Source organism: Micromesistius poutassou, assembly GCF_964030765.1.
Source record: "Micromesistius poutassou genome assembly, chromosome: 2".
Lineage (NCBI taxonomy): Eukaryota > Metazoa > Chordata > Actinopteri > Gadiformes > Gadidae > Micromesistius > Micromesistius poutassou.
Genome location: NC_140272.1, coordinates 16,325,777 through 16,353,609, shown reverse-complemented (window position 1 = coordinate 16,353,609; position 27,833 = coordinate 16,325,777). Strand labels below are relative to the sequence as shown.

At 41.2% G+C, this 27,833-nt stretch overlaps 3 protein-coding genes and 1 non-coding gene across 7 annotated transcripts in view; 3 read left to right on the top strand and 1 right to left on the bottom strand.

Moving 5' to 3' along the window:
• Positions 1–705: 705 nt before the first annotated feature.
• Positions 706–18,003, bottom strand: LOC311339495 (uncharacterized protein). Its single transcript, XM_084464894.1, has 4 exons — positions 17,844–18,003; positions 5,408–5,521; positions 3,808–3,955; positions 706–2,566 (listed from the first exon to the last, which is right to left on the bottom strand). The coding sequence occupies exons 3-4, from the start codon at positions 3,808–3,810 to the stop codon at positions 1,661–1,663; spliced, it is 909 nt and encodes a 302-aa protein (XP_084321020.1). The 5' UTR covers positions 3,811–3,955; positions 5,408–5,521; positions 17,844–18,003; the 3' UTR covers positions 706–1,660.
• On the top strand, positions 5,214–5,328 carry LOC311339499 (U5 spliceosomal RNA). Its single transcript, XR_014633214.1, has one exon. It is a non-coding gene; the product is annotated as a U5 spliceosomal RNA (small nuclear RNA).
• Positions 7,369–16,197, top strand: LOC311338547 (protein shisa-5-like). 2 transcript variants are annotated; one of them, XM_084463840.1, is made up of 5 exons: positions 7,369–7,565; positions 8,407–8,566; positions 8,699–8,823; positions 11,363–11,635; positions 13,810–16,197. In XM_084463840.1, the coding sequence occupies exons 1-5, from the start codon at positions 7,499–7,501 to the stop codon at positions 13,998–14,000; spliced, it is 816 nt and encodes a 271-aa protein (XP_084319966.1). In that variant the 5' UTR covers positions 7,369–7,498; the 3' UTR covers positions 14,001–16,197. The 2 variants fall into 2 exon arrangements, with proteins under 2 accessions (XP_084319966.1, XP_084319965.1); XM_084463839.1 differs by having other exon boundaries at positions 7,372–7,565; positions 8,696–8,823.
• Positions 18,004–20,113: 2,110 nt separating the features above from the next.
• Positions 20,114–27,833, top strand: part of itga7 (integrin, alpha 7) — a 33,107-nt gene continuing 25,387 nt past the window's right edge. For all 3 annotated transcript variants that reach the window (XR_014633153.1, XM_084463642.1, XM_084463643.1), the window contains exon 1: positions 20,114–20,598. Coding sequence is in view for 2 of the 3 variants with exons in the window: in XM_084463642.1 (XP_084319768.1) it covers positions 20,372–20,598 (227 nt within the window). In the remaining variant the exon portion in view is untranslated. The remainder of the gene's footprint in view (positions 20,599–27,833) is intronic.

Below are 27,833 nucleotides of genomic sequence, written 5' to 3'. Positions count from 1 at the left end.
TCCTTATTCAATCAAACATAGCCTATGCTGCTTTCCACCAACAAGCCTGTTTAGGCTTTTTGTTTTAACTACTTCTGTTCTACTGCCTATGTAATGAATTACACAACCAAGCAATGAGAAAAGCTTGTAATTTAGACGGTAACATTGACTTACCTTTCGAGAAGAAAGCAGGCAACGTCAGCGTCCCTTTGAAACTCTTTCTCCTTCATTAGCGCTTTCCACCTGAGAAAAGCTATCCCGATGTTAACCCTCGTTTTTTGAACTCGCCGGTCACGTTGCCTTTTTAATTCCCTTTTTCGCTTTTTTGGCGACAAGGATTCCATCTCCTGTGTCGTAGCATATAAATGATCTTGCATTATGAAAGTGCTGTGCAACGGCGTGATGGGTGTCTCCATTCTATTTGTTAACTTCCTGAGCCTGGACCTGTGACCCACATCCCCATACCCAAAAACGTCATAGGCCTACTCGGGTGCAACTTTACATTGCCCAAATATGCATAAGAACAAAAAATATTGCTTGCAAATATGAATAAAAACTAATGTCTGACAATAAGTGGTTAGAATTACCAAAGTCAGGAAAATATATCACGTTTACACTGATGAAAACAAAAATTACGTTTTACTTTCTAAATTAATTTGAAAACAAATATAAAAGAACAAATCTCAAACCACTTAGAAATACGCTGAAATCTAACAACTTGAACAATTTAGCATAATTTTCCCTAAATCAAAACTTGTGTCAGGCTACAGAATGGAAGGTTGTTTGTTCATGCGTTCCTTGTTAGTGATAAATGGGTAACAATTTGTAATATTAAAAAAATTAAAATGCTTGGCCAGTTTCAGGATGATCACTATCCAATAATACACAAAACATTCTAAAGGCAACTGATAAACTATCAAATATTTCATTTGAAAATCCATCAGTTCCAATTAATCAAACCATTTTGGAAATAAAATCTCTAAATAATAATTTCTTGCAGAGCACTGTAAAACAAATCACACCCCAACGAATATTCATATAATGTATATAATAGCAAAACACTTGTCAATGTATTAATCCAAGAGTTAAGAAAAATAACTACTTTGTTATACCCATTCAGTTCCATCAATTAGATTATACATTCTATTATAATCATTTTCAGACTACTCTTTTGTTCCTCGCCCGACGTGCTCCTACGCTTCCTGACTTTTTCAAGCTTGTTCGTCTCTTCTTACCCTCGAACTCTGCAGGGTCAAAATCCGAGTCACTGTCAAAATCCCCCTCTGCGGTCTTGAAGGTCTTTGGTCTCTTGCTGGTCTTCCGCCTGCTCTTCCTAAGCCCCTTGCTTTCCTTTGCCTCATCCTCTTCTGTCAGTTCAGAGATTGATCGCTGTCACTCCAATCACTTGATTTTTTCACTTTGCTTTTGGAAGAGGCTCTCTTGAATTGGCCCTTCTCTGCTGGCTCAGCTGCTGTGATTTGGTCCAGGGCCTTCCCTCGCACAGCAGGAATTGCGTTTGTCTCCCCCAATGCTGCATTTCCTATGGGTCTAACAATCTACTTTTCAGGCTTCTTCTTGATACTTTTTATTGGTTCTACTTGGACTTTGGCGTGTTGATCGATAACAACCTCTCCTGTACCCTCAGTGTCTCCGTTGCTAATCTCCTTCTCATTCATTTCTTCTATCCTGTTGGGGGGGGGTCCATCTTTCCCTTTGTGTGTTCCCTAGGCCCGGAGTCAGAAGCTCCTTTATGGTACCGCATGACATGACTCTTGAGGCTCACATTATGATTAAAGCTCTTGTCACAGTGCTGGCACTGGTAGGGCTTCTCACCGGTGTGCAGGCGCAGGTGGGATTTAAGATGGCCTGGCTGGTTGAAGGAGCGACTGCAGATCTCACACACAAACTCCTTCTCACCAGTGTGCACCGGCATGTGTCTCTTTAAGCAGTGGGGAGCCGGGAAGACCAAAGCACAATGTGGACATGAAAAACTTTTGGGGCCTCTGTGTTCTTTCAAATGGATATTGCGCACACGGAGCTTGGAAAACGTCTTTACACAGTCAGGGCATTTATAGGGCTTTTCAGTATAGAAGTGGGCGTTCTGATGGGCTAGTTTATCAATTCTCGTTTTAAAGGGTGCCCAACAGAACTTGCACAAGTGCTGGTAGTCTTCCTTGTGGATTCTGCTATGGCTTTTTAGGCACCCCTTGCTTGTGCACCTCTTGCCACAAATATTGCATTGAAATGGCTTGATTTTGTACTTGCAAGTGTGAGCCTTGCCCACATGGAAAAAATTGCCACAATCTGGACAAAGTTGACGGGCCTTTCTACGCACTTCTTTACATTTATCTTTCTCCAAGTGGCCAGAATCAGAAAGCTCAGACCCGGAAAGGGCATCCTTTGCCCAATCCGGCTCTGAGTCATTAACCTTCTCAGCCGATTCTGTTTTCTCCTCATCCTCATCCTCCTCTTCTTCTTCTTCCTCTTCTCCTCCTGTTTCTTGTTTTGAACCATCGCTGTCTTCATTAGCAGTGAAGGTAATCTCTGATATATCAAAGGTAATTTCAGTGCAGCCCTCTTTGTAAGACTGCAAAATATAGATTAGGAATGTTAGCAATGTATCTATATCATTCACATGGATCAATCTTAACAATTAAAAGTAAATAGCTGCATTGGATATGAACACAAACCAAGGGATGGACTCTGTAGTAGTATTTGCAAAAACAATGATCAGATGAATGGAGAATTAGGAATATGTGAATAGTTTACAATTGTAGACTATTCCATATTTAATTGGTTAACCTATCTCTAACTCAATCAGCATGCAGAAAAGTTACTAAGTCAATTACTAATAAATTACTAAAAACGTTACTAAGAAAAAAAGTTAAGTCAGAAAATTGCAGAGAGCAAGTGCTGAATGGCTAAGACAGGGGCTGCTATAACAACTGAGGAGCTTACCTCCTTAAGCACTGATGTGCATGCACTGTTGTGCACTGATGTGCCTGATGACTAAATGAGCCTAAACAGACCAGTAGAAGAGATTACTAATTGAACACTATCCTTCTATAAAGGTATACAGCATAATTCTATGGAGGAATTTGAGGATTTTTGGATTTTAACCCTAAGGAGAAGAGATGGTCATTGATAATAGTCGGGAAGCCCAGTAGTATTGTCTCAAGTCTGGTAGCCCTAACCTTAGCGATTGTTTTGGGAATTTGTTTATATTTTCGTTTTTTTACCATACCATTGGAATCTTGAAATTATGAGGTCAGGAATTGGTACAGGCAAGTTTGAAATGGAAATCAAAGCCTTTTCTATTAGTGATAGAGGTCACCTCTGCAATCCTCTAAAATGTGCATTGATTAGGTTCTTGTTATTCATTTTGTATAGGTTGTTTCAGGAAGAAGGGATGGTGATGTCTAGACATGTTATTCCTTTCTCGGACCGATTGAAATTTGAGAGACAAGGTATTGCATGCATTTTATAGCCAGAGAACATCCGTGAGGATGTTATACTCAGGAGTCAGGGAACTGAATTATGCACGTTGGAAATAAATAATAATATTGTCGCCTATAAAAGTAATTTTATGTTCTTCGTCCACTATTTTTTTGTCGTTGATTTATTGATAGGAGTCGGACCCTATTATATAATTTTAAAAAACAACATTAAAAAGGGTGCTTATTTACAATGTACAAAGAAAAGAGGTGCTTTAAACAAAATTGGTGGTTTACAGCGCCCTGTTATATTTGAGAACTCTTAGGCTTATTAGCAATCTGGAATGAAAATACTTTAACTGGCTTACTGATGATACATCTGGTGATTACATACCATGTTGGTTGTTGTGATGATCTCTGAGCTACCCGTTGGGTGAGGATCTACAGCAATTGGGACGTTAGCCTGGCTCTCCTGGTCACATTGAAGGTCCCTCAGTTTTTCAACGTGGATCGCATCATCAGGGCGTTTCTCCAACTCACGGCTGCAAAAACATTGAAAAATATGTAGGGGCAGGCTTGGTTCCAGCGATGTTCAAAAATAATTCACCCAAGATTTCATTCTATTATCTTGAATTGTGTAGGTAAGTGTGTTGAGGGCTAGAGAGGGTGAGAGTGTGACTACCATGTCACTACCATGCCATGAGGGCGCATGAGAGCCACCCCCAAAGTCCACCCCCAAAGCAGCTCAGCCTATTTCTGCATCGGATAATGAAAGCCCATGGATTGTGTTTTATATTATTTGGATTTGTTTTATTTGCGTGGTGTGTTTAAAGATTTATCCACTTTTTTCCCCTCTTTTTTTTAATCTGAAATTGCGTGGTTGATTTATTTTGTTTTGAGAAAACACAACTAATTTAGACATTAGACTGAGCGACATAACTTTACTCTCAAGCTGTGTCTTGCACTTGGAAGATGTATAAATGTATTTATCAAGTCCCATAGGCCTATTTGTTCTGATAACTATAAGTCAAGCGATGTTGCCTATTAAGCTTACTGAGTTAAGTAGATATAACGCTGAGACTGAATGGCTGTAGTCTTTTTTGTTTGAGGGGTTACACAAGGAAAGCCCTAAATTGTTTAGTAGGAGATAGGAGTATAATATATGTGTGAAACATTGATGGTTATCTCACTAGCAGTTGGCACAACAATTCAATGTTTACCTTGCGGTAACAGTTAAACATTAAACGTTATACTATTTACAGTTAAAAGTAAAAGTAAATAGTATAATGCCACAGTATGTGGCACATTTTATAGACAACATCGCTCGTTTATAGCTATGGAGATAACTCCTTCCTACAAGTCTAAGCCCAAAGTGTTTTTTTTCCCCACATCAAAGCATTTCGGATTCCTACCTAGTCACACCAAGTACACAAGTAGTCTTTACCAGCAACCTTCTTGTATGGCTTGGCTTTACCGAAGAACCTTGGATACTGTTGCATTCAGTCAAGTTGAATACCTCTGCTTTATGCTAAATGAGATAACCAGATAGCAAACTAGTCCGAAAATGTATGAATATATTGTATTGCAAAACAAAGGTTAGCATGCCAATATATGGCTAAATGGCTATATCTGGCGTTTATTTCCATTATGTAACTGGAATTATAATGCTAAATTAAATGTAATAAATATTTTTTGAAAAGGACGGATGTATTGACGTATTGTACTTTTTATAACGAAAGTGATGCAAGAGAGACTGGAAATGGAGGTTAGTATTGTAGGTACTAACATAGTTGAATAAAGCCCAAAGGATTCTCTTTAGATCACATAACTTTTTCGCCTTTTCCTAAAGATTTCCATGGAGAGCAACAACACAATTATCAACCAACTGTTTTGATGTTCCCCAAAAGGCGGGGCTTATAGGACGAAAAAAATTTTTTTTGTATATACATACTATTGGAATCAAGCACATTTGACAGGGAAAGTCTGAACCTTACCTTTCAGATGTAGCTCCAATGCTGGGTATTGATGGGGCAGGGGCATGCTGACCATGACGCTTGGCTGGCAAGGAATACTGTTCATATACTCGAGTTGATGAATACTGTTCATAACTGAAACAAAGGAAAACATTTTTTATTGCAATCAATCAATCATTAATATAAATAGCCTAGTATTGTATCCATGTTTGAACGTAGTTTACAACTGACTGTCTAATCAAATAAAGAAAGTACTATTCAATAATATTTATCATCATATTTTCACATTGAAATGGAGGGATTATAAATAATAACTACTACTACTACTAATAATAATAACTGTTCTTCTCATTTCAAGTAAATTGAGACCTGCATTTAAAGTCAAAATGTGAACATTTTTGCGCCTCCCAGTTAGTCAGCGAGAGACTTTCATAATACAAAAAATGAAATAACAGTGTCCATTCCACTCTTGCTGGCTGTGTAAGTCTGTGACACAAACAAACATAGCTTGGCTGTGTTGGTGGCGTGAGTGGAAGGGGTTTGGGGAGTGTCGATTCTTGAAAACGGAGTGGTAGGGTCTGGCCAATTTATTTTATTTTAGTCAAATTGATCAGTTTGATGATTATATTGACAACATCATTGACGAATCAGTATAATTTGGCATTGACTACAGTTATGTCCAGTTATTTTAAGCTATAAGCTAGTAGAAATGTTTTTCAACTTTAAAATCCAAAAATACGATATATATATATATATATATATATATATATACATATTCTCCAACAGGCGTTTTTCCTCTTTGATCCATAGCTCTGATATGTAGAGGCATATTGTGGCATGTCTTTACAGAAATTACACAAAGTGGCACCTGACTTGCCATGCAGATAAAAGAGGCTGTTCTTTGCATTAGTCTTCGCTGTGGCTGCTCTCAATATGGCTGGATGTGCAAGCAAGGACACTTGTGATGTCACTAGAGGAAGATTTTCAAAATGGCTTTTAATGGCTAATCACACTCACACCTGATGGTATAATATGGGACCTTTAACGCTAATTCACATCTTCACAGTATCAACCAATTTTAGACACAACACATCTGAACAATTGAACAGCTTTGACTCTAATGTTCTATTTTCTTTCCCTCTTTTCCTTTACTTTGGAATGTTTGCCTTCTTCTGAACGTCAAATTTGTTTATTTTTCTTTTGATATGCACTTGTTTTTGACATTTCATTGTCTGCAGTCATCAATGTTTTCTTTGTTCGGCCATAGATAGAAAGATTCCCAATAATGCAAATGAAAGGGCTTTTATCTTTTGTAGTCACCTCACCTGGCGATTGACAGTCAGACATTTTAGAATATTACCTTCAAGGTATATTATGCAACACTGACATCGAGCGTTTACAACGAGTACTGCAGTCTTAATTTACAATATTGGAGAGTTGTCTCCGCCCGCCCCCTCCTCCTCCCGACTCGAGGCACACTGATTTACTGATGAGCCGTGCGTAGTTGCTATGTTATGGTGTTCCAGATGCCTCGGACACCAGCCTTCCGAGTTTCACTTGTGACGTAATTTCCTGTCTCGTAACACTTACAGCGTTCCCGTTCGTCTTTGTGATCGTGTCACGTCATTGGCTAGTCATTGTTATTGTTAGCTACATTAGCCTCTTTAGCAAACCAGCTCGAAACCGTACGTACTGACGGAAAAAACGCAAATAGAAACGCAACTGGATGTACGGAAAGCGAAATGGGACAAACCTCACACCAGGCTATGCGGTAGTAGTCTATGCTACGTTGACTTTAGTGTCACAACATAATTATAAATGTGTAGGCTACTGTTATGTAACGAAACATAAGGTGAATTATAATAGGGACGTTTCGCGTGCAAAAATATGCAAATCGTCGATCATTTTGTACCACTTCACTTTCCGTAGAACCAGGTGTTCTTGGTTGGTCCTGTGGGCGGCGTTTCGACGGGGAGAAGGAAATCCCCAAGTCGGGTGTCTCAACCCCACCGGATGTAAATCATAACACGGGTATACCAGGGCTAGTGGGCTGCCTTGAAACAAACAAGGAAGGAGAAGGAGTTTACTTCCCTGCAACAAATAGTTATAGCCATGGCGGCAGGCCTTTCCGGTGTAATCAAGTGTGTTATATTTGCAATCCTGATCCCGATCGTGTCTGGTGAGTTGGGTATTTAATACACACCATTTTGTATTTATGTTTGTCTACTCCATGTCATCACGGTCGTTTTGCTAGCTTTCGTTTCAACGAACTTACCACATGTCTATCGTGTTTACGAAGCTAACGGTTACTAGTATATTTCAACGGGTAAAGTAAGTTAACAGACGACATTTATTTTTATTGACGCCAAGACCATTTCGCTAAGGACAACATGTTGCATTAGATCAGAATATAGCAGGCTAGGTTGATCACGTTGATCATTGACATTAGTAACAATCCATCCACAGGATGTACAGTAACGTTAGGCCTATTCCTTACACTGTTCTGGTTTGTTGTTAAAGGGAAGGGTTTTTTCTTGAACTCTATGGGCGTATTCACACCTGCCTTGTTTGGTTCGAACCAAACCAACCGACCTTTTGGGCTAGTGTTAATACAAACCATCGAACTCTGGTGCGGACCAAACAAGTCAGACCGAGACCCAGCCGGAGAGGTGGCCTCGGTTCGATTCCAAACGAACCCTGGTGTGGTTCGCTTGAGATGTGAAAGCGATCCAGTTCTAAAAATCATACGCCTCTTTGGACGTAACAGGCACCCGCAAAGAGGAGACAGAATGTATATTGGATATTTGGGTCCGATATCCAACCAAAAAATAATCATTGTATTTTGGTCTGGACCAAAGAGAGCGAACTAAAGGACTTTCCTGGTGTGAATACGCCCTATGTGTAGACCGTTTGCAATGTTTCATTTACGCCATTAATTCATGCATATTTATTAGCCAGTCCGCGTAACCATGTTTCCGGCTTCCTCTCAGTTTCATCAAATGTGTTTGTCCTCTTTCCAGCCAGAGACAATACTTGCAAATCCTACCATGACCTCTCAGATGTCTACCACCCAGAAGAGAGATGCTCGACGTATTGTTGTGGAAACTGCCTCAGAAGATATTGTTGCCAAGATTCCTTCTGGCGATTCACAGAAGATAGTCAGGAGGACTGTATTGATAGGTATTTCCTTCTATTAAGTTCTCATTACTTATATTAGGTAATCATTGACACACAATCAAGCATTTTATCAACAGAAAAATGTTATTCATTTTATGACCCACCAAATAACTTTCTAAACTGTGTTTATAGAAGTTCCCTCAATAGTTCCGTAACCATCGGCTCCACGGTTGCGGGTGTAGTCATCGCCATTCTGATCATCATATCCTGTTGTGTCTGTCCCTGCTGCTGCCTCTACAAGATCTGTCGCAAGCCACGGCGTAAGAAACCCTTTACCTATTACCTATGGCATCTTTTGCATTCATCCCCCTTTTGTAAGTTAATTGGCCAAACTTCTTGTGCAACAAAAAAGCTGATTCCCCCAAAAAACTGGAAAGTTTCACATTTTCAGCAACAAAACATACTGAAAAACTTCCTTCTGCCCAGGAAGCAAGCATTTATGCAAACGTTTATTTGCTAAACATTAATGCAAACGTAATGATTTGGCCTAAAAATACTGCTCCTCTTGCTAGAAAGCAGGGGTAATTGGAGTGGAGTAGCTTAAAGCGTTGCCTGGGTATGCACACAGGAATTTTGGACTCCTCCCGAGGTGACTTATTGTCTCCAGTGCAACCACAAGGGGGGAGGGGACAGTCTGTCACTTATGGGAAGTGATCCCTGCTATTCTGGGGAGGAAAATAAACTGGTAGTCATCAGAGGTGTATAAAGTACTTGAAAAGAATAACTAAGTAAAAGTATAAGTACCATAACTGAAAATGACTTTGGTAAAAGTTAAAGTCTCCTAAAGGAAAATTACTTGAGTAAAAGTCTTAAAGTAGCTCACATTAAATGTACTTAAGTATCAAAAGTATCTTTTGAAAAAATATACTCAAGTATCAAAAGTAAAAGTACAAGTATTTTATAGTATGCATGAAAAGAAGCAAAACAACCCAAAATTATTCTCCTTGTTTTTTATTTAACTTTTTCAGGTGAATGAAATGTGGTTAAGAACTTTTTTTTCTTTTCTACCAAAAGTATCCCATTAAAATTACATTAAAATCTAATCTAGCCAGAGTGGTTAGGATACTAACGACATGTTTACTATCAGTCACATTTTCACCACTGCAGACAAAACATGGTTAGCCAATTCGTATTACCTTGTTTAGTATCCTACTGACTGAGGTATCACACAGCTCATACAAATATAAGAACTACCGGTATGTGTTGTGGTCTTGATCTCTTCCCTAAACTCTTCCTTACACACTGGGGTAAATGAGACAAAAAGGAAACAAAATCAGGGGGGAATGAAACAACCAGCTGAGTTTATGCCGTTGTTTGCCAGTCACAGTCAGCTGAGCTCAGAAAGGATATACAGCAAAAAAAAAAAAAAGAACTGTTTTGGTAAATACCCTTGACCCAGATTAGCATGATCTAGTCATGCGTTCTTCTTACTATACATCCACGACCACGATACAAAAGGCTTAAATCGCCAGCCACGTATGTCAACTAAACTGAAACTAAACCGAAACTCGCTGTGCGTCTTCTGTGTCGACATGCTCTGCGGCTGCCATGCTTGTAATGCTGCTCATCTCTGCCACCCCGCGCATTTACCTTAAACTTCGCGAGAGTACCGTACGTGGTTCTTCTTCTTCGTCCTGTCGGACCCGCGCATTCCAGATAATTCTTTGATTATTTTAATTTGGAACGAGTAACGAGGTGGCAAATGTCAAAGTAACAAAGTAAAAGTATATTTTTTAACTTTTAAATGTAGTGAAGTAAAAGTAAAAGTGTTATTGAATAGTGTTGTTAACCCTTTAGAAGGAAACGCAACGGTGGAGTGTTTTTAAGATTTCCACTCTGGAGGGTGGATTCACTCTTTCGCGTTTTTAAGCCCCGAAAACGCTGTCGCCATCTAAACGAAAGGCACATCTGATAAAATATTTTTTCGGTTTCACCCGAGAGCGTTGTCGTGTAAAGCCAGCCTTAAAGGGGACATATACCACCAGGCGTGAGTGTTATTAGCCATTACAAGCCTCTATCTATCCAGCACACATCTAGGTGGACACGCCCACCTGTGATGTCAGAAGCGGCACATTTTCAAAACTTGGCTAATCACACTCACACCTGGTGGTATAATATGTCCCCTTTAATGTAAATTAACTGTTAATACAGTGTTAGTATTGATGGCATAGGGTTAGTGTGAGGACCAAATCGAACATAATGTAGCTGTCAAATTTTTACCTTTTGGGGTTCTAACATCGTTTGGGCAAAGAAGGGCTTTTTTTGTTTTTAGAAATACTACATAGTGATTTCTTCGTAATCTATTAGGCATGCAAACTTTCACCCTTATGTGAATCCAAAATGGGTTATTCACGTGGATCGTATATATCTTCAATACAAATATTGGGGAGGGAGGGGGGTTTAGATCTCAAAAGTTGCCTGTGGGTCATCGTATTTACCATGCGAGTTGCTATGCAAGGATTCCTGATGAATATTATACCTGATATGTTAACTTACTTTGACAAGCAAAAAACGGTGTGAAAAAAAACCTACTTGCACCTTTACTATGTGCTTCTCTCCACCACAGCTAAAACTATGGTTGCTTCCTGAATTGATGGTCAAATTACAACATGTGTACAGTTGCCTAAATACAAGGGGCTGGTCAACTTACCCACTGGCCCATCTTACCCCACTCTCCACTACATTGTTCTTATCTGTTCCTCAACCTCTGTGTTAATGCATTTTTTTTTTTTTAATGCTTTTCCTTCAATAGCTGGCCATTTCTCTTACTCCCTCTCTATCCTTTATCCTCCTTGACAGCGGTTATAGCCACCACCACACACACCACAGTGGTCACACACACACCTCAACATTACCCCCAGCAGCCAACAGCATCCCCTGGGATTCAGGGGCCATCCTACCAGGGGGGCCAGGTCCCAGGCTACCAGTCCGTCCCTGTCCAGCCTGGTTACGGTGCACAGCCTATGCCTCAGGCCTACGGTGCTCAGCCCATGCCCCAAGCCTACGGTGCTCAGCCCCCAGCACCCTACCCAGCATATACACCTGGACCCCCTCCACCCTACCAGGAAGCCAGTGAGTATTGGTTGGCTTTTACTTTTCTAATTAAAATATAATATACTTTTTAACATTCAGCTTTAAAACAAAGTTATCAATTAAAAAAAAAAAAAATTATCTGAACGACTTTAACTACTACTAGGTAGAAGCACACAGGGAGGTAGGCTATTTTTCTTAATGCTAATGCTACTTAAAAGCAATATTTTTCACACCATGCTAGCTACAAAAATATGTCATATTAAAGTGAGATTCCAGCAGTATCAGCCTCATCATTCTGTGACCCAAGGAAGCTTGCCAAACTAGATTGTTGAGAGTTACTGTGCGACTCGGATGTCAAACCTTGTCTCGGTTGCGAGATTGTGCTTTACCTCGAGGAAGTCGAGCCCTAAGTGGGCCGAAGGCGCCCCCCACCATTGTGGATGCTAGCGCACACCCTGCTCGCTTCCCGCTAGGCTGTGGGACCAAGACGTGCCTGCCTAACACGTGTCGGATGCCCTCGGTCTAGCTCGTGTCGAGACTCCAGTTACAGGCACACCCCTCTCAGTCGGTCCCTCACAAGGATGTATCTAACTTTACGCTGGCACGCGTCGATCAACGCTGGGTTTACACCCAAACCACGAACAGATCAAGCGGACAAAAAACCTCTAACACAGACTCGCCCCCCACATCAAAGTCACAACACCCAGCCCTTTGTATGATGCGCTACTCACCGTGTGGGCAGCTGGGAGAGCGGGTCCTCGCCGGAGGGGGGGGGGGGGGGGTCCCCTGGATCACCTTCATAAGGACTGAGTCGAAACTGAGAATCTAATCACCTACTACAAAACGTAGTCAGGTAGTCTTCAATAATCAAAAATGAAAGAAGTGAAAGAAAAATAGAAAAAACGATTTGCTACTCTGAGCGTGGGGGATAAAAAGGGTGTGGGGTGTCACCAAAAAGGAAAAGTGGCTCTCTGTGTTCGTGTCTCGCTCTATTTATGCTCCTGCTTAACGTTGTTCTGGTTCTAACCGGTTCTAAGCAGTATATTAAAAAGATTTTAAGAGCGTTTGTATGTCATTGAGGTCAAACCGCATCATGCCCTGTACATCTTGATTCTAAGAAAGGGCCTGTTGTTTCTATGCGTGTGACAGGTGACACAGTTGCATATCCGTTTTTTTCCATCCCACAGACCATACAGTTTCCACTAGAGAGTCAACAATTCAATAGTTCAGCAGCTCAACAGTTCATTTTCCATCCGGTAGACAGCATATTGCGGATATACAGTTAAAGTGGTTATACGTGTTCTTTAACTGAAGCGTGGATATATGATGTGCTGACATATATTGCCTAAATAATTGCACATGGTAATGCTGAGGATACATGATGTGCTGGCATATATATATATTGCCAAAAGAAATGCACATATAAGATAATGTGGAGTGATAGGAAGCGCATGGTCGCGACAGCAAAGTAGAATGTTCATCAAAAGGGGCACATGATCTGGATAGCAGAGTGCGTTCTCAGGTGCCTCCTGGGGGGCACCACAATGTGAACGAATGTCAAAGTTGCCTCTATAAATGTATGACCTTTGTTATCATTCTAATACTACATCATCAATACTTGCATCACATCATACCATTATTACTATGTATTGTATACTGTTTCACTATACTACTACTTATACCAACAATACTACTTAGGATTAGAATACCAACAATACTACTTATTAAGTATTATTAATATATTAATATTTATACCAATAATATATCATACTAGAAGTTCTACTACTTATCAGACTAATAGGCCTATCAGGCTATTAGCCTATTAGGCTACTAATACTACTCACACTATGTCTAATCATACTAATAATTCATCATACTACTAGTCCCAGCCTCAAACTATCACATGAGTTTAGCCATTGGATTAACTCTTATTTATTATTCTTATTGATTAACACTTATTTAAATCTTTATATTGTTACTCTTACTCCATTCAGACTTTAAACCTTGAACTCTGTTCAAACTCCATTCAACCCTTAAAATGTTACAAATCATTTAAAGTCAGCAATCTAGTTTAGCAACAGCCTTTCTACAGCCAGCATTTCAGAAATAGCTTTTTCTGGTTTGCATATACTACATTGTAAAGCTACAAAGCCGGTTGAAATCTGAAATAGTCCTGAAGTTGCATTCAAAGAATTTTTGCTTGTTTTCCGCAGTGGGCCCGGGCTATGGCCCGTCTCCGATGGCCTACAGCCAGGCTGCCTTCACACCAGGACAGCCCTCCTACCCTCTCCAACCTCCTGGCCAGCCTCACGCCCAGGCCAATGCGCCACCCCCACCAGCGGACCATGGCCAGCCCGCCTACAACCCGGCTTATGCTCACCCTCCGCCCAAGACCGGATACTAAGCGAGCACCTGAGCCATAATGCGTTGCCTTGTCATACTTTTCTTCTACGTAGTATATTTGTTTGATGTTTTTTTAATGTTCTTGAGTTGTTGCTGTGTGTAATGATGGTTGAGATGCTGGGTTTTGATGGCACTTTATATTTCTGTGTGCATCGTTAGCGTTCAGGTGTTTTAGGTTAAGTAAAAATAAAAGTAAGCTTGTTTGTGGAGGACATATTTAACTACTTCTTCAGTATGTATGCATGTTTATCCAGCATCACAGTGACCTAAGATACATGTTAAGGAACAAGGGGTGGGTTACGGATAGAGGTTTACTGGTTAGCCAGAGAACATAGGGATGGAACCCAGTACCTTTCGGCTTGATTCAAACAGCCTAACCATTGGACCCTCATGCCTTCATTATTTGTTCAAAACAGGATTAAAGCCTTTGTTTTCCATGGACTGATATGTTTGAAGCGGTCTCTAGGGTGTCAACATCAGAGCGTGCATCATGTTACACCAATCCTAAGGCAGGGTACTACCTCTGTGTTTTCGAATGTCAGTGTGCTCAGGAAACGCATCCTTTAATCCTCATGAACAGGCCTTATCGTAGGATCTAACATTTATCAGGTGTAATATCAGTCATCCCACCCCCTCAGTGATTGATATTCCTCTCTCCTGCACCATAAAGTAATACCTTTTGGCTAGTGATACTATACCCATTGTCAATTAAAGACAGCAGCGCTCGCATTACGAATGCTAGCTGGAGGCAGACTCCTTGGATGTTCTGGGATTCAATAATATTGGCCAAAAAGGTTATTCAACCATTTTCGTTTTATAGTTGTTTAAACTTGTAACATGTAAATGAAACTCCGCTGTGAGATACCACACACCTAAAGTGTGTGGTACAATACCTGTTTTAAAGAAAATGAATTGAATTGGCATGTTCACAGTTGACATGTGAAGTACACTTTCAGTTGTGTTCTGTGTTGTGAGTGAATCATGTTGCCAACCGCTCAGGTTGTTTCAGTTTTGTGCCACCATTTTGAGGACATCCAAAGCTGTCTCCGTGGTCAACAAACGTGTACTGAATGATTTATCATCAGTTAGGAAAGAACTGTTTTTTGTTGTCATGAAACTAGCTTCAATACCAAATATAATATGCAGTTGTGCTTTCTTTTATTTAGGAATTTTTTAAGGCTAATGTATGTAGACATTAGACAAACATGTCAAGACAAATGTGCCTTTTTAAGATCTATTAACCAATTCATCCTTTCTTACTCATTTTATCTCAGTTTATTTATTAATCTTTGTTTTGTTCTTTGAATACCTTTACCAATGTTGCGCCTGATTCACTCTGTTTTGGGATTCTTTTCAGTCCTTCCCCCCAGCATGGCCTCCTATTGTTTTCAGTAGCATGCATAGTATCAAAATTTTAGTTTAAAATTAAGCTTTGCACCTTAAATTCATGCATGTTAGGTTGCGTTTAACTAATGTTATATGTTTTGTGTCATTTGTTGATCCTCTGTATGTTAGACCCCACGTGCAGTATTCTATGCCTTGGCCAACAACGCCTTACTCAGCGAGTTCTCTCTGAGTAGTGGATTGAGTCAATAGTTATCCAATAACTGTCCCTAAAGATGTATCTTGCCTACCTTCTGTTCTCTGATGTAACACTTATTATAAAACCAGGCCTTTCCTCAAGTGACCTATTCTGATGCCCAATATCTCAACCACCTCTCATTTCCTCTGCAACTTGCACTTTTTTCCCATTGGGTGGGTGGTGCCAGATTACTTACACCATTGCCCAAATTTCCAGCTGGGATTAATTAATCCAATTTATCTTATTACAAGTATCCTTTTTATGAGTAGCAACAATGTTTCTCTGATTTTTGGTATTTGTTAAGCATGTTATGGCAAATTTGTGACATACTTTTTGTTGACTTTTTCTGATGCTGTTCTGGGGCTATGTGGGGTTGTGCTGGATACACATGTCTTGGTTCACATTTATTCCTGTTAATAAGCCAGCATGTGGCTTGTAAAAATCACATTTGTGTATGGATTGTAGCCATCAATAACCACAATCTCATCTTTAAACTTAAATTACTATAGTACATTAGAGTTTAACTGTTTCAATGTGTACAAAAGTTTTATTAAAAAATATATAAAATAACACCACTTCATCTGCAAAGATAAATAAAAAAATACTTTTTCAGACATTTTTTGTATGATTGCGTGTGTGAGTCAGAAAGTGAAAAGCCCACGCCTATATGGACTATGGTGAGCTTTCAAACAGCCAGGTTTCACACTTTAAAGCCACATGGATTGGGTATTTCTAAATTAAAATTTGTCCTTAACTGATTGTGAGTTGCAATACACATTGGTGTCTTTCATTTGCTATTGTATATTTGCCTTCAAGGTTTCATGTTTACCAAGCTAGAATAAAAGCTTCCAGTTACTGAGTGAGTTACATTTATTTCTTATGGTCTCGTCTATTTAGACTAGATCAGTGGTTCCCAATCTGTGGGCCGCGGAGGTACTGCAGGTGGGCCGTGAGAGGCCTTTCAATTGAAAAAAAAAAATCATGACGGATTATTAAAAGGGATTGAATGGTTCAAGTTTAAAAATACCCAGAGATTTACATTCAAATTAATTAAATTAAATGAATGTATACATGTCTTTTATTCCAATCAAACCAATAAAAAAAAGGAATGCTTAAAACAAATCAATGAATGTTAAAGGTTTATGAATTCAATGTGCCAACCTATGTAAATCAAAATGTAGGCTTAGCACACATGTAAATATGTTGAAACAGTTTGTGATTTAAAAAAAACAACAACTATGTGTCTCAGAGATATGAATAGGCTAAAAGTTTGGGTGGGCCTCGGAAGATTTTCAGAATTGAATTTGGGCCTCAGCAGTCAAAAGTTTGGGAACCTCTGCTCTAGATGGTCCAGGTAGGACATGCTCCGCCCCCATGATATACAATGGCACTGTATTTGTTCAAGAGCACCCTGGATTATATTCACCTGGACCTATTCATCTAGATGGAGATGCACCACCTCCTTATAACCCCATTTATTAGATCACAGCAATGTCCAAAATGCCCTACTCAAAAAATGCCCTAACTTGTACTGTTGTTCCATCGCTGTCGATTATGATTATGATGATTACCCGTGTCAGTTTTCAGAAATTAATATTTTCCCAGAATTTTAATTGTTCCCTTGCAATTTCGCTTATCAAAGCTACCACTGATGGAGATCAGATGTGTCTTTAATTGTCATTTAGAGCAACAACTGCGTTCAAAAGGAAGAAAACATGAACGATGTTTTATTATGTTCTACAGCGTTCAAGTTTCATGCGCACCTAGCTGTTATTCTAAGGTAACATTATAACAAGTGAAATAGCGCGGGATCATGGAGTTGGCTTCACCAACATGCCCGTTAACCTATCGGACGTTACCTAGAAATCATGTTCGCGGCCGAGGTATCAAAGTAGTTTTCACGTCACGTTTATTTACGTTATGTATTTTCATTTAAATGAAGTACAGGTTAAGCGTAGCTTAGTCATACGTAGTAATGCTAGACGTTAGGCTAACTCAAACTTAGCCTAGTAAGAACGTCCAGTCTAGTAATAATAACGTTGCTGCTGCAGCAACCAGTGCAGCATTGTAGTTAGCACTCAAACCAAGATTGGCTGGTAATTAACGTTACTTTCAACGATTTTCTAATATTAAACCATTGTATTTGGTTTGTTACCCCGTTAGTATCACCAACCAGATTGTGTGCCTGGAGTGAGTGACAACATTGAGATGTCTCAACGCATAGCAGGCTACACTTAAGGTACTAGCCAAATGGGTGCCTACCTGTCTAGTAGAACACAAGCAAGTTCGGAGTCTCTCTGTAGTCCAAGAATGCCTAAAAGTTCTCTCCAGCTCTCAAATGCTACACCAATGTTTATCCGCGTTTTATTTATCTTCGTGTCCGATCGTCTTCTTGGGTCGTCTGGCTTGCCCGTGCCTTAGGGACGACAACCGGGGCTGGATAATTGCGATCCATAATGAGTGAGGAATGAATGAGTGTTGGTTCTGCAACTTTCTTCTGTTTCCCTGGAAGGTGGGTGGGTGGGGGCGGATGACGCCATCAAAAGGCGACCAAATCAAACCTGCCGTTATATCCATAGACATCTTATAAGATGTCTATGGGGTTACATCAATACAATTATGGATTTCTCTACGCTTGAATATTGGTGTAAACATTTGGGGTAATTTAAGTACACAATACAACAAATTATATAGATATTTGTAGTTCAGTAATGCAGAAATTATACATATTTTAACTTTAAAAAAGTGTTAGCCAATGACGTTCATTATGGGTAAAGTAAAGGTGAAGTTATGGGTCAGCGAAAGACTGCGGTCAAGCCGGCGACCACGTGACTACGTCCGGTTTCAAAATAAGATGTTAACGCAGGGTATATAGAAGACGACAACTGCAATGCCTACACAGTACACACTAACACAAAATCAAGCATTTTTACTGGATCATTATGTCTGGAACTTCCTGTTAAATATATATATATATATATATATATATATATATATATATATATAGAAGATCAGGACACTGTGACTATAAATTTACCCAAAATCAAGTGTTTTTACTCTATCACTTTTTTTTCTATTTGTAGGGGTTTCTTCTTCTTCTTCTTCTTCTTCTTCTTCTTCTTCTTCTTCTTCTTCTTCTTCTTCTTCTTCTTATTATTATTATTATTATTATTATTATTATTATTATTATTGATTGGTTGAGCCTATAGCACAGCCCCAGATGGCTCACAAGTTATGACATTTGTTGATGCAAATGCATTCTCCAAAACGTTTGGTACCACTTCGCCCGTAGGGGGCGCTACCATTTGCGGTCAAATCCTCCTCATAATTTCAAAGCTATTCACAATACACATTGTATATTCATTGTCGTCCTTCACAAAAAGGAAAATGAAGGAAAATACTGCAAGTTAAGAACCACAGGGGCAGAAATCTCACACAAACATCACACAAATCATTTTCTGAAGTACATTATTGGATTAATTGGGGAAAAAGGACCCCCCTGAAAACCTCAACTGTTAGTTTGAATAACCCCCTCTATGTTTTTAGTGGATATCTGTGTGAGGTTTATTGCATGGAACAGTTGGGGTGACAGAACACACAAACAGCTGCACCCCTAAATGAACCCCAGAGGCACAGAAATCAGCTGTGGACACATGGAGCTAAAAACTTTGTGTTTGGACCATGCTGTCATTTGGCCGGCCATGTCAGAGTCACTAATGGTATTTTTGAAATTAGATGAAATTACATTACATGTATACACATTCTTAATCACTCACAATATAATTGCAATTTCTACACTTCATGGTCATTTTTTAATTCTCAAAAGCTAACCTATCAAACTATTGATCTGTGATCTATTGACCTGTGTTAGATACCTGATTTCAACATCTACCTACCTATCTCTCTATGGATCTGTCTCTTTATGTCTTCTGCATCAGCTGTTCCTGCAAAGGCAACCTGTACCAGAGAGAGAGAGAGAGAGAGAGAGAGAGAGAGAGAGAGAGAGAGAGAGAGAGAGAGAGACTGTAGTGCAGTATCGGGGGAGTTGGCGGGTGACGGGACGTCTGTTGTATTTGCAAGCCTCTTTCTGTGCAATTGCTTCCAAGTATCTCTACAACCTTGCTCGGTATTTTGGCACCAGTCCCCTGAGTGTTGATGTCAGCTGAGAGAGAGAGAGAGAGAGAGAGAGAGAGAGAGAGAGAGAGAGAGAGAGAGAGAGAGGGAGAGAGAGGGGGAGAGAGGGAGGGAGGGGGGGGGGGGTATTCAAGGCACTTGTCCTCTGTCTCCCTAAAGCATGAGGGCAGCACAGGGGAGGGAGAGAGAGAGAGGCGAGTGAGGGGGTGTGCACACACACACACACACACGCACGCACGCACGCACGCGCGCGCACGCACACACACACACACACACACACACACACACACACACACACACACACACACACACACACACACACACACCACACACATATGGTGGAGAGAAACACATACGCTAGCCAGCCACATTTTCTCAGGCAGCTCGGCAGACGGACAGCAGCAGACGGTAGAGAGAGAGCGAGACAGACAGAGCGCACGGCAGGAGAAAGAGGGGCTCGGACATCCACAGAGGAGCGGAAGAGGAGTACTACACCAGGATTTATCCCTTTTCTTTTCATCTTATTTTAACCCTGTGAGAGGGGGGGACTAGATAAAAAAGGAACTGAATCCCTGTGATCTCCCCCTGGCTTGAGCTAAACCTGCTCCGCTCCAAAAAGGACCTGCTACTTATTTCCCTCTGCATTAGTCCTCAGTATGGCAGCCACGGTGGGACACCGGGGCGAAATGTCCCAGACGATGGTGACTTGTTTTGCCCACTGGCGTCTCACCCTGTGCGCTATGTTGACCTGCTTCGGCGGCGGCGCGGTGTGGGGCTTTAACCTGGAGACCGCGCACACGCTGCATAAGTTGGGGGACCGCGGCACCTTCTTTGGCTTCTCCCTGGCTCTCCACGAGCAACTCACCCCCGAGCCGCAGAGCTGGTGAGTGAAGGGAATCGAACCTCTTGTTAAGTTCTATTCGATTTTATTTTTTGGAGTTGTAGGCGAAGGAGCCTGTGTCCAGGACATGCACCTGCTCATTGCATGGTAAACATGTCATTACAAGACATGAGGACGTAGCTAGATGCAGGAATGCACTAATCAAGTGGTCCTATTGCCATACTAAGCATTGCAACGCTTTTTACCTAAAGTGCTTATCACCCTGCTTCTAGGCTCTGATGTTCTATAGTGGATAACTCAAAAGGGGCTTGTTTAGTCAGCATTTTTATGTTGAATTTGCCCTTGGATTTACTTACTCATTGCCATCCCATAAAAATGGTACTAGGCTACTTCTACAGTGGTGAATGGGGGAGTCATATAACTGTTTCAGGGATGACATTGTGTGGTGGATGTACTGTCTGCTCAGCATAAATAGACCCTGATGTATATTGTATGCCTACAAGGAGAAGCAGAGAGTGGTAGAGAATATGTTTGTTCATGCTGAATCATTCTAAGATCAGGTGTTGTAGACATATTTCACTGGTGCATATTTTCCACTTTGATTGCTCTATCTAGACTTGTAGGGCTTTATTTAAAATTGTATTGTACATATCAGTGTGTACAAGTTGTACAGTGTATGTTGACCTTGTGACCTTGCGTGCGTGCGTGTGTGTCCGCGTGTGATTTTATCTTTCAGGCATGTGTGTACAAATAGTGAGCTTGTTGACTTGTAGCCGATTAGCTACGTGCGGCTACACAGCTGACTGACTGTGTGTGTGGCCAAGATTCAGTCAGCAAGTACATCAGTCAGCAACAGCAACCCCATAGCTGGGGTTGAGCTGAGTAGATTATAACAAGACGTCTGTGAGGAGATGGTGAACTTTATAACGTTGGCATATTCAAAATATCATAATATTTGAATGTTTAACGAAAACGAAAACGAATAAAACCAAATATTACGTCATTAAAGTTCTGCATACTAACCCTATACAGTTTTCAAGCAACAGTTAATGTTGCGACCTGATCCGTGTCACGGTGTTAGAGGACCCTGTTTAACTAGGCAGCTCCATATTTAACTGTTGCCTCTCCTCAATTTACCCAGCCGTAGTCTTCCTGTCGCCGGGTCAGACCTGGCACTGTGACATCAGCAGCCAGAGTGTTAGCTGGGAATCGAGGAGCCTGTCAGAGGAGGAGCCCCCCGTCTGTCACCTATAACCTCCCCACTGTCCACTTTAGCCCACAGCACACACACCTATTTTAAACCCAGAGAGACACTGTAGTAATATGTGGTCGTTATTTATTCCAGGGAATATTCCTCCAAAGGAGATGTCACCATTCAAAGTCCTGTCATCTCCTCTGGCATTTGCAATGATATGTCCTGGAATTAATTTGGCTAGCATGAAGGTCATTGGTTGATCAATACAACTTGTTTGTCCCAATCAGCTGATGTGATCAATCAACCGAAAGTACAGCATTAATAATCATTTCCAGTCATTTCGAGTACGCTGGGTGATATCAGACATGAGGTCATCTAGATGACGATACCATATCTACTTCATAGTTTGCCACCAACATTGTCTATTCTTCCATCCCTAAGTCATAGACATTGTAGAAAATAATAAAACTCACTGCAAATTGTAATTTGCTCACTGCAAATTGTAATTTGCAATGAGTGGCCTTAATTGCCCAATTTTATTGCCTTTCACGTTTTTGATTTCAAAGGGACGGTTGCTGGCGTGAATAGCCTCCAACCTGTAAATGTAATGAAATGCTCCCGACTTTATGCCGGTGGTAACATCATTCGAGAGCTCCATCTGAATGGAGCATGAACCCGATCTTGCTGCTGTAATGATCTGGCTTGTGCTGAGTCAGCGTTAGTCACAATAGCGTCGGCATCCGATAAGACTGTAGTGGTCTTGAGGTTTGCTTGAGTCATGTTCCTTTTAGAGGACTATATTACTGGAAACCAATACAACACAGTAAAGAGAAGGATCAGGCAACCTGAAGCGACCAAAACGGCTGGTTGTTGTTCACTGACAAAACCCCCACCCCGAGTGCTCACACACGACGTGGGGATTCAAGGGAAGCTTGTGTGATCCTGCGTGGAGCATCTATATGGCCGACTGCTTCAGCTATATGGGGACTTATGGTCACGGGCCCCACTCTGCTCACAAACCACCTTTCCCTACGGCGGCAAAGGTCAAGCAATCGACTATCCACAACCCCGGCCTCACCCTCTATGCCCCCCCCCTATCAGCCCACACACACACAAACAGACACAAACACACAGCACCAACATGCACGCACACACAGCACACACTTGAGCACAGCTACTGAAGCTCCTTGGTGACTATATTGACTGACGTGTTGTACGTGTTGTACCCCCGGACGCTAAAGGTCCAGCAGGAAGTGAAAGTATAGCACACAGGTTGGTGGTTAATATCAGACATGCAGGTTATTTTTCAACGTATTCAACATACCAGTAGTAGTAATAAAGCCAGTGGGATGGGAAACTGCAGTCTCCTGCTGCAGTCGAATATGTCGAGGGTGAGGTGGCGGGTATTTTTTACTTGTTTGCTATTTATAATGATATGAGAGGCTTTCCAGTAATAGCATGGTGACTGATGAAGACAGGAAGTCCCATAGGCTTAGCCCTCCTACTGTCAATATCCCCTAAGTAGGTATACCTAGAGAGCCTATCTTGTAGGATGTGATTCATTATTTTGGACATAATTGAAACAAAGAGTTCAATAAAAAATGTCAGTTATGTGTGTTACAATCTATAGGAGTTTTTTATGACTGGAACAATCTATACACCACTAGAGCCTACGTCAAGACACCGCACTACAAGGTTACTGCCTGAGCTTTTTTAATCTACAGTCTCAGAGTTTACTCTGAAAGCTCAAAAAGTCTTGGCTCTCCGTATCAAATGACATCGTTATGGCATGAAAATGGTAGCATGAAATCCAATGCTCTGTAATGCATCCTTCTGATATAGACTTCAGAGATCTCCACCTTTAGTGATATCTTTTATTATTTTAATGTGGTCTGTACCTCTTGATCCATAACAGAATTGTTCACTCCTAAAGATGATAAGTGGAGCGCAGTTAGTAACTTTTTTCTAGCAATAGTAAATGGTTAACAAGAAAACAAAACAAAACTAACCTTTTGGCTACAAAAAGATCTTACAGTCCAGTGACCGCTCTAGAAACATGTATGATTGCATGGAAACCAGCTACAGAGTTGCACACGTTTCACGGCAACAATGAACAATTTCTTAGGCAGCTGATTTGCATTATAATACTGCTATAAAAGCAGTCCTTTGAGCTTAAGCTTAAGGGTTGACAATGAACCTTCCCCCCCTTCCCCTCCCTAATTCAATTCATTATTTTTCCCTCCCTATTCTCTCTCTGGTTTTGTGTGTCCCCCAGCTTTGTTCCTGGATCTCCCATAGGCCATTCATATGAAAGCCTTGTAAATGTAGTCGCTCACCCTGTTGCTGTCCTTATTTATACGCACGGGAACAGAGTGTGCAATGGGGGTTGGCCTTACAGTGAATAACAGATAAGCACATGCATACCCACACACACATTCAGACTCACTCATACAGGCAAAGCTATTTGAGTGTGCACTGATTTACACTCACAAGCACACACCCACATGCACACACACACACACACACACACACACACACACACACACACACACACACACACACACACACACACACACACACACTGTCCCTCCTAGCGTTTATTGCTCAAAATTGAAATGAACAGAAATGGAATTTGCTGACCATTAAGGAAATGTAAAGATTTTATTTCAAATTCCATCACTTAAGATTGTTTGAATTGGTTTTATTTGAACGTACACATACAGTATATTTATATATATGAAGTTACATAGCAGTGTTTTACAACATGTTTGACGTGTCTCTGTTTTCTCTGTTGGTTTAAATAAAGACTATGATGTTGACACACGCCCACTGAACAATTCACACAGGAATCCACCATACGGGGGGGTTCCTACGCCATTGCTCTTTGCCTCCCAATTATCCTCCCTGCTTAGCATTCTCCCTCACTGACCCTCCCATTGGCCTGGCCCAGTGGCCCGGCCCTGGATAATAGCTCGGCTGGAAGAAGCCGTTACTGGCAGAGAGCTTTCAGCAATATTAGTCTTTGTGGACCACGTGCTCGTGGGGGGAGAGAGCTGATCTGCAGAGTCAGGAGGAGCACACGCTCAGATCTGGAGAAATGTCCTGTGTGGGGGTGTAGAGAAGCTAGAGAGCGCTTAAACGTGCATCTGTACTGATGATAATGGTGGAAAAGATTGTGTTTTAGACACTGGGCGTATAGGTCAAAATATGCTATGAAATATTTCCTTTTATCACAATTTTCATCACGATCCTGATGCAAATTCATAAATTGCACGTGGCCTGATTTATATTGGCTGCTATCAGCAAACGTTTTTTTGGCTGCTGTTTCTATTGTCTTCTATGCCGTTTAGTGAAAGATGCATAGCTGATGAAATAGGCAAATTTCAAATGCTTTAAGCAGTGTGTGTGTGTGTGTGTGTGTGTGTGTGTGTGTCTATATGTGGGTGGGAGTTTGGGGTGGCCCAGCTTCTCTCTTGACTTTTTACCCTGAGATTCAGAGATTAAAAATTCATGACACCTCTAATGCGTGTGTCTGCCTATGTGTTCAGTTATTATGCCTAGTCTGATAAAGGTGCAATTTAATCAATTAGCTGATGGCAGCTCTTCTGGGAGATACCATGAGTCGCAGACAAAGGGCACATTTAAATTAGAAGATATTCGATAAGACTAATATTTATCAGAGACTCTATCTGATAAAACACAAAAGCACTGGCAGTGATCATTCATTTTTATCTTTATCTTTTATCATTCATTCATCTTTATACAAATACAGATGTCATTGGCATGGGCCTATCTCTCAGTTTGCTTCTTACAAATAAGGACACCCTTCCTACACAATAACCATTATAGGATAATGGATTCTTACATTATTCAGCTTTTTTCCTTCACAGCTTTCCATTGTGGTACATGGGCCGTCTCTTGGTATCATGGAGGAGGAAATAGATAGCCAATGCTGAAATATGTGCGATGCCCTAGCTTTCATGCTCCAAACCTTTGTATTTGTTAAAGTTGGTGTTGTTCTTTGTCATATAATATGGCTCTCCTGATTAGCTAAATGATTGGAGGCCCCAGTTTTGCCTTCTCTCCAGGGATAGACAATGTGGGGAGGATTCCACAGGGACCATTGTGATTTTGATGGCAAATATGCAGTCAGGAAGCATCTGTCTCAATTTTTATTCTGTCATTAAGAGGGAAATTAAAGGAAGTCTCTCTCGCTCCCCATGCTTCCTTTGTTTCTCTATAAATCTCCCTGCCTTGTTTTCCATTGTTGTTTGTGTGTGTTGATGGGGTACAGATGGAGCAATTTAGCAGCAAGAGGAGGGAAAGAGAGGGAGGGAGTTGCATAAGGGCCCTGATGTTTTATGGTGTAGATTTGCCAGGCCAAGATGCTACTGAAGAAAATGCCAAGCAGAACAAATGAAAACATGAATGTGGTTTGTGCCAAAACATTTAAAAAAATGGTTAGGATTAGAAAAAATACAAATGTGAAAGAAGATGTATGTATGTATGTATGTATGTATGTATGGATGGATGGATGGATGTATATATGTATGGATGTATGGATGTATGGATGTATGGATGGATGGAAGGAAGGAAGGGACTGTGTCTCCATTACCCTGGCACCTGAGGGCCAACGACGAGTGATCATTCACTGTTCACTCTTATTGATTCTGTAGCGGGACAGCTGGTCAGCTTTAGGGTTTTAAAAAATGCATGTGAACTAGGGATTGAGTTACCATTGTCTTAAATACTTAGTTAATACTTAAAAATGCATAAGCTAAATAGGTTGAAGGTAGATTGATAAGTGGGATTGGTTTCTGATTCGGTAGCAGAACATGCTTTCCATGTCAAATAGGAAGTGACTCAATTCTTGCCCGGGGTTTCCTACACTGCAAAAATCTTGACACACACAGCGGCAGCTGCTTCTGTCCGTCAATCATTCTCCCTCTCGCTCTCTCGTTCTAGTTTGCATTGTCAAAATTATTTTAGTTTCCGTCTGGGGAGAGAGAGGCTGTGGACTCGGGTGCAGATTCTTGACCTAAACAGCAAAGTGACTCACAGCTTGGTCATCCCATTCTCAGCTGTTGTTCTCTTGTCAGGAAAACCAGAAAGAAAGAGTGAGGTGTGGACCAGGTGTGGCTGGTTCACTGAGTGTTTCCTCTGTGCCAGACTTCTGACTGTGTCTTGTTGTAACGGACTGACCGAAGGAGGTCTGTACAGGGCAGGGTCTATCAACGCTTAGCGTGCCAATCCCTGGTTTACACAGTTGTTCCGCTACCTTCTGTCAATTTGGTATGTGAGTGTTTGTTCAAGTGTGTGTGTGTGTGTGTGTGTGTGTGTGTGTGTGTGTGTGTGTGTGTGTGTGTGTGTGTGTGTGTGTGTGTGTGTGTGTGTGTGTGTGTGTGTGACACTCTCTCCCTCTAAATCGGTCTCTACTGCTCTGTGTGGAAGCCTGCGCTTTTGGTTCATGACTTCATATGCATGCTGTGTCTGTGTGTGTGTGTGTGTGTGTGTGTGTGTGTGTGTGTGTGTGTGTGTGTGTGTCTGTGTCTGTGTCTGTGTCTGTGTGTGTGTGTTTATTCATGCGCTAAGGTCAGAGGTTGTAGCCTCCTCAGGGTAACAACAGAATGGCCCAGATACCCCGGGCCCCCATGCTAGGCTCATCAAGGCCGAGTGGTAGAAACACATGACTAATGGACAGATGTATTGGCACATAGGAGGATGCATCAGGATCAGGTGAACACTCAACTGTTGAGATAAGATAACTGCCCATTAGACGTGCCGTGCGTGTCTTCAAATTATTATAGAAGTAGAAGGGTTAGCGTGTTTGAGTTTAGGTGTGTGTGTGTGTGTGTATGTGTGTGTGTGTGTTGTGTGTGTGTGTGTGTGTGTGTGTGTGTGTGTGTGTGTGTGTGTGTGTGTGTGGTGTAATTGTGGTGGTGGTGGTGGTGTGTGTGTTGGTGCTGTTTGGGGTGGGGTGGGGGTAAGGGGTGAGGCAGGGGGAGGGGAGGAGAGGGTCCTGGATACAATGAATGCTGGGGGTCACTGAACACACTCTCAATGAACACACCGGAGAGTAATG

What these genes read in the sequence shown, in the direction of transcription:
- LOC311338547 (XM_084463839.1), top strand. Translation starts at nt 7,499, where the DNA reads ATGGCGGCAGGCCTTTCCGGTGTAATCAAGTGTGTTATATTTGCAATC. An exon ending in CCTGATCCCGATCGTGTCTG is followed by an intron (nt 7,566 to 8,406) that starts GTGAGTTGGGTA and finishes TCCTCTTTCCAG; the next exon opens with CCAGAGACAATACTTGCAAA. An exon ending in TCCACCCTACCAGGAAGCCA is followed by an intron (nt 11,636 to 13,809) that starts GTGAGTATTGGT and finishes TGTTTTCCGCAG; the next exon opens with TGGGCCCGGGCTATGGCCCG.